Source organism: Aquarana catesbeiana, linkage group LG04 (assembly GCF_042186555.1).
Source record: "Aquarana catesbeiana isolate 2022-GZ linkage group LG04, ASM4218655v1, whole genome shotgun sequence".
Taxonomy (NCBI): Eukaryota; Metazoa; Chordata; class Amphibia; order Anura; family Ranidae; genus Aquarana; species Aquarana catesbeiana.
Genome location: NC_133327.1, coordinates 674082993 through 674095619, shown reverse-complemented (window position 1 = coordinate 674095619; position 12627 = coordinate 674082993). Strand labels below are relative to the sequence as shown.

The 12627-nt window shown below is 40.8% G+C and overlaps 1 protein-coding gene across 2 annotated transcripts in view; it reads right to left on the bottom strand.

The window, feature by feature from the left end:
- PLCB1 (phospholipase C beta 1) overlaps positions 1–12627 on the bottom strand; it is an 887199-nt gene that overhangs the window by 833705 nt on the left and 40867 nt on the right. For both annotated transcript variants that reach the window (XM_073628625.1, XM_073628626.1), the window contains exon 2: positions 402–479. In XM_073628625.1, coding sequence (XP_073484726.1) covers positions 402–479 — 78 coding nt within the window. The remainder of the gene's footprint in view (positions 1–401; positions 480–12627) is intronic.

The window sequence follows — 12627 nt, the reverse complement described above, 5'->3', positions numbered from 1 at the left end:
TAGCCACTGTCACTACTCCTGTCAGCCTTGCCACTGTCACTACTTCTGTCAGCCAAGCCACTGTCACTACTCCTGTCAGCCTTGCCACTGTCACTACTGCTGTCAGGCTAGCCACTGTCACTACTCCTGTCAGCCTAGCCACTGTCGCTACTCCTGTCAGCCTTGCCACTGTCACTACTCCTGTCAGCCTTGCCACTGTCACTACTCCTGTCAGCCTTGCCACTGTCACTACTCCTGTCAGCCTTGCCACTGTCACTACTCCTGTCAGCCTAGCCACTGTCACTACTCCTGTCAGCCTTGCAACAGAAGGAAGGCACCCCCATCCCTACAGTAAAGCATTACGCTTTAGGCAACTACAAAAATACATTATAAAAGACAATTTATTTATTAATTTTTCTTACCTTGTTTTGATCTACCCAGTGTATAAAAAATCCATTGGGATCCACTTTAAGGACAACAGGATACACAAAAGTAGAGTCCTGAAATACATAGAAAACAATCACATTAAATAAGCTGTACCTTGTAATCAAGAAGAACATAATCAAAGATACATATTTATTAAATATGCAGAGAAAACTCAGCTGGCACATGAACAGTTTGACTTCAGCACCCTGTACATTGAATCATTCGACCCGAACTGTATGGTGGGAATGCCGGACCCCTAAATGGATGAGGATAGGTAATGGGATGTCTGAACCCTTTGGAGGAAGCTCTACGTGGTATCTACGTGAATGGATGAGGTAATAGGTGGAAAATTGCTTCCCTACTTTGGTGATCAGTGGAAAATTGCACTTATACCGTGTGCACACGACCGGACATTGACAGCAAAGGTCCGACGGAACGAATCCGCTGGACAATTCCATCGTGTGTGTGGGCTTCATCGGACCTTTGCTGTCGAAAAATCAGCCAGACTTTAGAAATAGAACATGTTTCAAATCTTTCCGACGGACTCGAGTCCAGTCAAAAAATCAGTTCGTCTGTATGCTAGACGAACAATGACACAAGGGCAGCTATTGGCTACTGGCTATCAACTTCCTTATTCTAGTCCGGTCGTACGTCATCACGTTCGAATTAGTCAGATTTGATGTGATCGTGTGTAGGCAAGTCCGTTGCGTCGGAACTCCGTCGAAAGTCCGTCAAAAAGTCCTTCAGGGTTCAGTTCGTCGAAAGTCCGCTCGTGTGTACACGGCATTAGAATCTCTTTTCTTTGATATACGTTTTACATATTTGGGGATGGTAGCACAAATGTAATGAAAGTGTATACAAAATAGTTTTTCCACTTATTTGAATTATCTTATACCCTTTCATTTTGATCAGTGTGAAAGTGCCCCCATACCTTGGTGATCAGTAAAAAAAAGTGTCCCCTTACATTGATGGTCACTTTAGTCATCCATTGATTTGTTAATCCAAAGAAAAGCACCCCTTAGATTAGTGATCAGTGGAAAATTGCATCTTACATTGGTGAATTTTTGGACTATTCCTTTGTCACACAGGCGATCAATGGAAAATTGCTTTCCTGCGCAGTGTTGTAGAATCTCATATTGGCCAATGTATTTCATATTATTCATATTGATTTGCATATATTTTATTGATAATTATTATTATTATTATATAGTAGTGGTTTTATCAATATTATTATTCAATAAGTAAAGCAACAATTATTAAGCTTTAATAATGTATACTGTGTTTTCCATAGATTTAGAAAGTCTTCATTTTTAAGTGTTGAACTTTAAATGACCTCTGCTTTATGACAAGTACTTGTACACAGGTGTTCTCGAAAATGTATTAAGACAGTCTACTGGGTGAAAGTTCATTAGAATAGATTCAAGTTATATAGAATTGTCTCAAGTCTTTGAAATGCATATAAATCAGACAGATAAAGATAAGAAAACAGGTGGTTTTGAAATAATTAAAGTTATGTGCAGTACATTAAATTAAGTTTGACAGGGTCAAACAAAGGTCTGCTTGTGCCCTCATTAAAAGGGTTAAAATACATACATATAGTGAAATATATAACACATCTGGTGGGGTTATTGAAAGTTCATTCTCCCAAAAGTCATAAATCTGTAATCCTTGAAGTTAGGTTAAATCTTATCAAGATGAGGAGAGTTTGATAACACAGCTGTGTGCCAGACTGTCTCTACACAGGTGTTTTAATTGGACAAAAACAGTTATAAATCACTTTAATGAACATCTAGGAATTTTGGGAATAATTAAGTTTATTTGTTTGTAGAACAGGTGTCAGACTTATGGTTAGTTACATTGACGTGGATCTTAGCGACCAATCATATGTAAGAGAGATGGTTAAGATAAGACTTGTAAAAGGGTATATAAATGCAAGCTCTACAATTGTTAGACAGACAAGTCAGATAGGAGCTCATAAGGCTGAACTCTGTGTATGCTGCCCTATTGCACGGTTCATAGAGGTCAGAACCAAGGGGCAAGTATCTGTTCGTAACTTGTCTCCTCGTACGAGTCAGAGAAGACTTCTTAACTTGTTCCAGAATGTGGTCTCAGGTGAATTTCCCTCATGAACTTGGTCGAGCTGGAACCCAGAACTCTGTGAGGGGACCAGACCACCGGCCGATCGACTGGTCCCTATCAGGTGAGGGGTTCCCAAGAATTGGCAGAAAAGACCCAATCTGGTTCAAGGTAAGAACAATTCACAATTGTTTCAATTTGGTTAGAGGATAAGAATACCTATATCTAATATGCGTGCATTGTAAGAAACTGTATAAATTATACCTGTATCTTGTAATACTTTGAACATAAACCTGTATGTTATCAGCTGTTAATAAACCTGCATTGCTGAAGTTCTGCCTGGCTCGATACTTTACTATTCTACTTCAGCAGAGATATCTACGTGAATAAAAAAAGTTGTTTGATGTATCACTACTAATTCTAATGGTGTTATAATTCTATATTTACTGTAGCTATAAAAAGCTGAATGTAACCACTAAATAAACCACAGTAAATGCCCTGAGAGTGTTAGAGGATATGATATTAGGATACATTGTTAAAAGGATTGTAGTCTTTGTTCTGTAGCTCTGGTGAACCCCCTAAACGCGGTAACTAGTTTGTATTGTTCTGCTAAGCAAATGCCAGCAATAAAGGTTTTTGGACTCTCAGCTCATTGGTCTGGCACTCTTTTTGGAACCTTACCTTTTTGGTAATTATTATACCATTCTCTTGTGTTGATAGACCATAGAAAAGAGTGCCCCTTATATTGGTAAGCACTGGAAATTGCTTCCTGACATTCACAATTGGTGGAAAATTGCTTCCTTACATTGTTGATTGGTGGAAAATTGCGTTCTTACATTAGCGATCGGTGAAAAATTGCTTCCTTACATTGGTGATCAGTGGCAATTGCTTCCTTGCATTGGTGATCAGTGGAAAATTGCTTTCTTACATTGTTGATTGGAGGAAAATTGCTTTTTTACATTAGCGACTGGTGAAAAATTGCTTCCTTACATTAGTGATCGGTGGAAAATTGCTTCCTTGCATTGGTGATCAGTGGAAAATTGCTTTTTTACATTGACGATCAGTGGAAAATTGCTTCTTTTTTAACAAAATTAGTTCTGTCATATTTGTGTCTTTAGTGCTACACTTAGAATCTCTTTTCTTTGATATACATGTGACATATTTGGGGATGGTAGCACAATTAAAACGAAAGTGTATACAAATAGTCTTTCCACTCATTTGAATTATCTTATGCCCTTTCATTTTGATCAGTGTGAAAGCATCCCCATACCTTGGTGGTCAGTAAAAAAAGTGTCCCCTTACATTGGTGGTCACCTTAGTAACGCATTGCTTTGGTGATCCTAAGAAAAGCACCCCCTTAGATTAGTGATCAGTGCAAAAGCACTCTTACATTGGTGATCAGTGGAAAATTGCTTCCTTCCATTGTCCCGATCACATGACCCTGGATGACGTCAGACGTTGCTGACGAAACGCGTTGGATTGCGTAGTGTGTGATACGTCACTTCCGCCTTTGTACTGGAGTGCAGGTGGAACGCGATCTGGCGTGCCTGCTCCGTTTTATGTGCTTTTTAAAGGATACTGAAATGTAAGTTACTACTTTTTTTTTTATAAATAAAATTGGCTACAAGTTGCACTATAAGGAGTTCTCTCTTCTTTCCTTGATTTATGATCCTCATCTTCGTTTGGCTATATTATCGGCGAGGGTATTTTGCTTCGGTGGATACATCTTCATACACATCTCTGCCTATTTGACATCTGTTATGGGTGTCTGATCGGTCTGGTGAGTAAGATCTTTGTCTAAACTGGTGGAAGAACGGCATACATCACTGTGCACATTATTGAAGATCTGTTGGTGGCGGCTTATGGACTTTATTATTGCCAATTTTGTCATATTGCCAATTGTTATTTTTGTCACATGTAAATGAGCGCGGTATGAAATTATTTTATTTATTCATTTCTTTTTCCTTCCATTGGTGATCAGTGGAAAATTGTATCTTACATTGGTGGATTTTGGACTATTCCTTTGTTACACAGGCGATCAATGGGAAATTGCTTTGTTACATTGGGGATTGTGAAAAAGTTCATATTACACTGTTAATCAGTTGAAAAGTGACCCTGACATTGATGATCAGTGGACAAGTGTTGCTTACATTCTTAAGGAAAATTGCTTTCTTACACGGGTGATCAATGGAAAATTGCTTCCTTACATTGGCAATCAATAGAAAATTGTTTCCTTACATTGAAGATCAATGGAAAATTGTTTCCTTACATTGAAGATCAATGGAAAATTGCATCTTACATTGGTGATAAATGGGCTATTGCTTTGTTACAAAGGTGATCAATAGAAAATTGCCTTATTACATTGGGGATCCGTGTAAAAGTTCACATTACACTGGTAATCAGTGGGAAAGTGTTCCTTAGATGGGTGATCATGATCAATAGAAAATTGCTTTTTTATATTGATGATCAATGGAAAATTGCTTCTTTACACAGTTGATCAATGGAAAATTGGTTCCTTATATTGGTGATTAGTGGAAAATTGATGCCTTCCATTGGTGATCAGTGGAAAATTGCTTCCTTACATTGGTGATCAATGAAAAATTGATTCCTTCCATTGGTGATCAGTGGAGACTTGATTCCTTACATGGATGATCAATGAAAAATTGATTCCTTCCATTGGTGATCAGTGGAAAATTGCTTCCTTACTTGGATGATCAATAGAAAATTGACTCCTTCCGTTGATGATCAATGGAAAATTGCTTCCTTACTTGGATGATCAATGGAAAATTGCATCTTACGTTGGTGATAAATGTACTATTACTTTGTTACAAAGGTGATCGATAGAAAATTGCCTTATTACATTGGGGATCAGTGTAAAAGTTCACATTACACTGGTAATCAGTGGGAAAGTGTTCCTTAGATGGGTGATCATGATCAATAGAAAATTGCTTTTTTATATTGATGATCAATGGAAAATTGCTTCTTTACACAGTTGATCAATGGAAAATTGGTTCCTTATATTGGTGATTAGTGGAAAATTGATGCCTTCCATTGGTGATCAGTGGAAAATTGCTTCCTTACATTGGTGATCAATGAAAAATTGATTCCTTCCATTGGTGATCAGTGGAGACTTGATTCCTTACATGGATGATCAATGAAAAATTGATTCCTTCCATTGGTGATCAGTGGAAAATTGCTTCCTTACTTGGATGATCAATGGAAAATTGACTCCTTCCGTTGATGATCAATGGAAAATTGCTTCCTTACTTGGATGATCAATGGAAAATTGCATCTTACGTTGGTGATAAATGTACTATTACTTTGTTACAAAGGTGATCGATAGAAAATTGCCTTATTACATTGGGGATCAGTGTAAAAGTTCACATTACACTGGTAATCAGTGGGAAAGTGTTCCTTAGATGGGTGATCATGATCAATAGAAAATTGCTTTTTTATATTGATGATCAATGGAAAATTGCTTCTTTACACAGTTGATCAATGGAAAATTGGTTCATTATATTGGTGATTAGTGGAAAATTGATGCCATCCATTGGTGATCAGTGGAAAATTGCTTCCTTACATTGGTGATCAATGAAAAATTGATTCCTTCCATTGGTGATCAGTGGAGAATTGATTCCTTACATGGATGATCAATGAAAAATTGATTCCTTCCATTGGTGATCAGTGGAAAATTGCTTCTTTACTTGGATGATCAATGGAAAATTGACTCCTTCCGTTAATGATCAATGGAAAATTGCTTCCTTACTTGGATGATCAATGGAAAATTGCTTCTTTACACAGTTGATCAATGGAAAATTGGTTCATTATATTGGTGATTAGTGGAAAATTGATTCCTTCCATTGGTGATCGGTGAAAATTGCTTCCTTACATTGGTGATCAGTGGAGAATTGATTCCTTACATGGATGATCAATGGAAAATTGATTCCTTCCATTGGTAATCAGTGGAAAATTGCTTCCTTACTTGGATAATCAATCTAAAATTGCTTCCTTATATTGGTGATCAATGGAAAATTGCTTCCTTACTTGGATGATCAATGGAAAATTGACTCCTTCCGTTGGTGATCAGTGGAAAATTGCTTCCTTACATGGATGATCAATGGAAAATTGCTTCCTTATATTGGTGATCAGTGGAAAATTGCTTTGTTACATGGATGATCAATAGAAAATTGATTTTTTCCATTGGTGTTCAGTGGAAAATTGCATCATCCATTGGTGATTAATGGACTATTGCTTTGTTACAAAGATGATCAATGGAAAATTGATTCCTTCCATTGGTGATCAGTGGAAAATTGCTCCATTACAGAGTAGGCCGGCACTCAATCTTCCTTCTAGGTTAGGCAGGAACTCATCTTCCACCGCTCATGGCTCAGAGAACTTTGTTGAACCACAGAACTGCATATGACCAATCCCGGTATGTAATCTGAAAAAAAAAAAAAACGCAATGTGCAACAAGTTGCCGAAAACCTCATAAACTCGGGTCCTCTCCATCTTCTGCTCAGCAGCTCTTCTATAAACCTGCATTAACTAAGCGTGTATTGCTGTTTCCACATGCAGCGGACATACATCAATGCCAGACTGCCCCGGTCATGATTTACAGTACGATTAAGCGGCTACGACGCGGATCTCGTGTGATGACAGCCTGAATTTGATGCGGTTTAGAGTGATATAATACTAGAAAAATCTATTCGCAGGGAGGAAAGTGATTTATGCATTAAAGTGTGCCGCGCGTCCATCCCAAAAGGAAGATTCAATTGCCGTGCAAAATAACTTCATTGTCATCTCCCTGTCCTCACACTTCATAAATAAAAATGGCCGTTTATCTCTGTGCGTCGAGAAATGCGTTTTTTTACCGTTCTTGGCTTCCAAATCTCATTCCGCACAACCAAAGCAAAGCACAGAGGGGATTAAAAGCTTATTTTAGTTAAAATAGAGAAATGTGAATTTTGATGGCATTTTGGAGAGTTGAAATATCATTTTATACAGATTGATAAAAGTTTCCTACTTTCAGTAAGAAAGTCTATACAACTCTACCCTATAGAACTGGGGTCTCCAAACTGCGGCCACAGGACAAATCTGGCCCGCTACAGGAACTTATCTTGTCCTCTGATGTAAGAAAAAGTTCTTATAGGGGGCCTCCGATGTCAGGAAGACTTTGATGTCTATCTGCATATGTCCCGTGGGGTCCTTTTTCTTTCTTTCCTTGGGCTTCCTATGTGCACTGTGATACGTTGCAGTGCGTTTGCAGTGCAGAAAAATGCAGCACGCTCTTCTTTTTATTGGAGGGCATTGCAATGATGTGAACTATGCCCACAGGATTACCCTGATCTTGGACTGTCTATGCAGTTGGAGTGCAGTCAAAAATGCAGCCCACTGAGTTAGGTGTGAATGGGCCCTAATTCGTAATAGCACAACAGGCATTGGCAAGTGCACCACATTTCCGCATTGCGTCAAATTGTCAAAGACGTCTTTCCGTGCGTTTCTGTGGTAAGGGCAGCCCACTGAGATGAATGCACCGTCTACATGAAGAATGCAATAGATGCAGGTCGCAAAGATCTGAATGGAGTCTTAAAGTGATATCAACCCTTTCATGCCTAAGCCTATTTCTGACATTTGTTGCTTACAAGTTAAAATCTGTATTTTTTTGCGAGAAAATTACTAAGAACCCCCAAACATTATATATAGATATAGATAGATAGATATAGATATATATATATAGATAGATATATATCTATCTATATATATATAGATATTTATTTGTCTATCTATCTATCTATCTATCTATCTATCTATCTATCTATCTATCTATCTATCTATCTATCTATCTATCTAAGTATCTATCATCTATCTATATATAGATATATATATAGATCTATATATATAGATCTATATATATATAGATCTATATATATAGATCTATATATATATATATAATGTTTGGGGGTTCTTAGTAATATATATATATATATTAGCAGAGACTCTAGAGAATAAAATGGCAATCATTGCAATATTTTATGTCATATTTTCGCAGCAGCCTTTCAAACACAATTTTTGGAAAAAAACACACTTTAAAAAAACTAAACAGTAAATTTAGCCCAATTTTTTTATATAATGTGAAAGATGATGTTACGCCGAGTAAATAGATACCTAACGTGTCATGCTTTGAAATTGCGCACACTCGTGGAATGGCGACAAACTACCGTACCTAAAAATCTCCTTAGGCGACGTTTTAAAAAAATGTAACGGTTACCAGTTTAGAGTTACAGAGGAGGTCTAGTGGTAGAATTTTTGCTCTCGCTCTGACGATCGCGGCGATACCTCACATGTGTGATTTGAACAGCGTTTACATATGCGGGCGCGACTTACGCCTGTGTTTTCTTTGCTGCACGAGCTCGCGGGGACGGGGGCGCTTTAAAAAAAAATAGAAACATTTTTCTTATTTATTTTTTTTATTTTTTTTTGTCCCTTAAAAAATAAAATCTGATCACTTTTATGGCTGTCGCAAGGAATGTAAACATCCCTTGTGACAGTAATAGGTGGCGAGAGGTACTCTTTATGGAGGGATTGGGGGGTCTAAATGTTTAACCCCTTCCCAGCCAGTGTCATTAGTACAGTGACAGTGCATAGTACTGATCACTGTATTAGTGTCAAAAGTGTCAGTTAGTGTCCCGATTGTCCACCACAACATCGCAGTCCCCCTATAAGTCGCTGATCGCCGCCATTACTAGTGGAAAAAAATAGGTAAATAATAATTCCATAACTATATACCATAGTTTGTGTTTACCAAAAACATGTAGCAGAATAAATATTGGCCTAAATTGATGAAGAAATTACATTTTTTACAGTTTTGTTATTGGATATGTTTTAGAGCAGAAAGTAAAAAAATATTTTTTTTTTCCAAAGTTGTCATTATTTTTTTTGGTTATAGCACAAAAAAAACCCCCAAAAACACAGAGATCAAATACTAACAAAATAAAGCTCTATTTGAAGGAAAAAGCGTAGCACGACTGCGCAATTGTCAGTTAAAGTGCTGTATCACAAAAAAATGACCTGGTCAGGAAGGGGGGTAAATCTTCTGGAGGTCAAGTGTTTAAAAAGAAAAAAGAGAACAAAAAGTAACAATAGATCCTGCCGCCCCTACACAGTGAAATCTGTCTTTATTAAAAAGTTACATTGTCTCCATTGGCTCCCCTTTGTTGGCCAGCGCAGAGCGGCGTGGAAGAATCTGAGAGATTGGCTGCTCATGAAATGGTTGTCGGCCATTCAGACTGGCTGTGACTTCTCTTCCCAACTTATGACAATTCTTTTCAAAATGTTAAACAGTGAAAGTCGCTTCTCTTTTATGTGTTGGAAGAAAAAAAAAAGAAGCTTTTTAATTGGTTGCCAAAATTCTCGAGCAAATCTTTTGCCAATATATGCAGACAAATTCGGTGGTACTTTGTCATTTTTCGAAGGCACATTAGAAGATAAAAGGTGAAATCTGAATGGCTGCCATGAGCATCACCCGCGGGTTTCCTGTCTCTTCTTTTATATATGAAGCCCACAGATGATCGACCCAACGTGGAACGTCCGCCGTGTACCCAACTGACATTTGTGTTTTAAAAATACCCGTCATTGTGGTTATTTTTATCTATCACACAGTTTTTACTCCCAGACAAAGGAGGTTATGGTGACTGGAAATGAATGAGGTTGGCTGGAGAAGAACAATACGCTGAAAGACTTTGCTGATGAGCTATGTCTTCTAAATGTGGAGAACTGGAAAGCGTATTTCTGGTTTTTAAAGGGTTTAGAATAGGCAAATAACAAAAGATTGCAGGTTGTCTCGTAATAGAAGGTCCATTGTTTTTTTTGGGGTTTTTTATTAAAGCTCATCTTGGGGCTTTTGTCCCATCCCCGGTCCCTTAAAGCAACCCTGGCACCTTAAAAAAAAATAAAAAATCTCTATGACATCACAGGTCCTCTTCAGCACCATGACCTTCTGAGCACACCAAAAACGTGAGATTGAAGCCAGTGAATGTTTATTTATCATAATAAAAGGTCAGAAAGTAAATATCCCCCAAATCCATATCCAACCAAAAGTACAGATCTCTCCCACTATCCCTAAATCCCCCTCCCAGCCCAGCCCCCCTCTCCTCCAGCAGAGACCTTCTCAGTAAAGACCCCCTTAGTACAGACCCCCTCAGTACAGACAGACCCTTCAGTATAGACAGACCCCCTCAGTACAGACCCCCTCAGTACAGACAGACCCCCTCAGTACAGCCCCCCTCAGTACAAACCCCCCTCAGTACAAATCCCCTCAGTACAGACCCCCTCAGTACAGACAGACCCCCTCAGTACAGACCCCCCAGTACAGACCCCCCAGTACAGACCCTCTCAGCACAGACCCCCCAGTACAGCATACCAGCACAGACCCATTAGTACAGACTCACCTCCCAACACTGCACACCATTACAGATCCCTCAGTACAGACAGACCCCTCAGTACAGACAGACCCCCTCAGTACAGACAGACCCCCTCAGTACAGACAGACCCCCTCAGTACAAACCCCCTCAGTACAGACCCCCTCAGTACAGACAGACCCCCTCAGTACAAACCCCCTCAGTACAGACCCCCTCAGTACAGACAGACCCCCTCAGTACAGACAGACCCCCTCAGTACAGACAGACCCCCTCAGTACAAACCCCCTCAGTACAGACCCCCTCAGTACAGACAGACCCCCTCAATACAAACCCCCTCAGTACAGACCCCCTCAGTACAGACAGACCCCCTCAGTACAGACAGACCCTCTCAGTACAGACAGACCCCCTCAATACAGACAGACCCCCTCAATACAGACAGACCCCCTCAGTACAGACCCCCTCAGTAGAGACAGACCCCCTCAGTAGAGACAGACCCCCTCAGTACAGACAGACCCCCTCAGTACAGACCCCCTCAATACAGACAGACCCCCTCAGTACAGACAGACCCCCTCAGTACAGACAGACCCCCTCAGTACAGACCCCCTCAGTACAGACAGACCCGCTCAGTACAGACCCCCTCAGTACAGACCCCCTCAGTACAGACAGATCCCCTAGCACAGACCCCTCAGCATAAACCCCTCAGCAGAGACCCTTCACCACAAACCCCCTTAGTACAGACCCCCAGTACAGGCCCCCTACTACAGACCCCCTCAGCACAAACCCCTCAGCACAGACTCCCTCAGTACAGACCCCCCAGTACAGACCCTCTCAGTACAGACCCCCTCAGTACAGAACCTCTCAGTACAGACCCTCTCAGTACAGACCCTCTCAGTACAGACCCTCAGTACAGAACCCCCAGTACAGACCCCCCAGTACAGACCCCCTCAGTACAGACCCCCCAGTACAGACCCCCTCAGTACAGACCCCCAGTACAGACCCCCCAGTACAGACCTCTCAGTACAGACCCTCTCAGTACAGACCCTCAGTACAGACCCTCTCAGTACAGACCCCCTCAGTACAGACCCCCCAGTACAGACCCCCTCAGTACAGACCCCCTCAGTACAGACCCGACCAGTACAGACCCGACCAGTACAGACCCGACCAGTACAGACCCGACCAGTACAGACCCCCCAGTACAGACCCTCTCAGTACAGACCCTTCAGTACAGACCCTCTCAGTACAGACCCCCTCAGTACAGACCCTCTCGGTACAGACCCTCTCAGTACAGACCCCCCAGTACAGACCCCCCAGTACAGACCCTCTCAGTACAGACCCTCTCAGTACAGACTCTTCAGTACAGACCCTCTCAGTACAGACCCCCTCAGCACAAACCCCTTAGTACAGACCCCCTCAGTACAGACCCCCCAGCACAGACCCTCTCAGTACAGACCCCTTTAGCACAAACCCCCCAAGTACAGGCCTCTCAGCACAGACCCCCCAGTACAGCATACCAGCACAGACCCATTAGTACAGACTCACCTCCCAACACTGCACACCATCACAGATCCCTTAGTACAGACCCCCCCCCCCCCAGTATAGACCCCTTAGCACAAACACCCCTCCCTAGTGCAAAACCCTCAGTTTAGACCCCCCTCCCCAGTACTGACTGCTCCCCATACAACACACCACTACAGGCCCCTCAGTAAAGACCCCCCCCCTTTAGTACAAA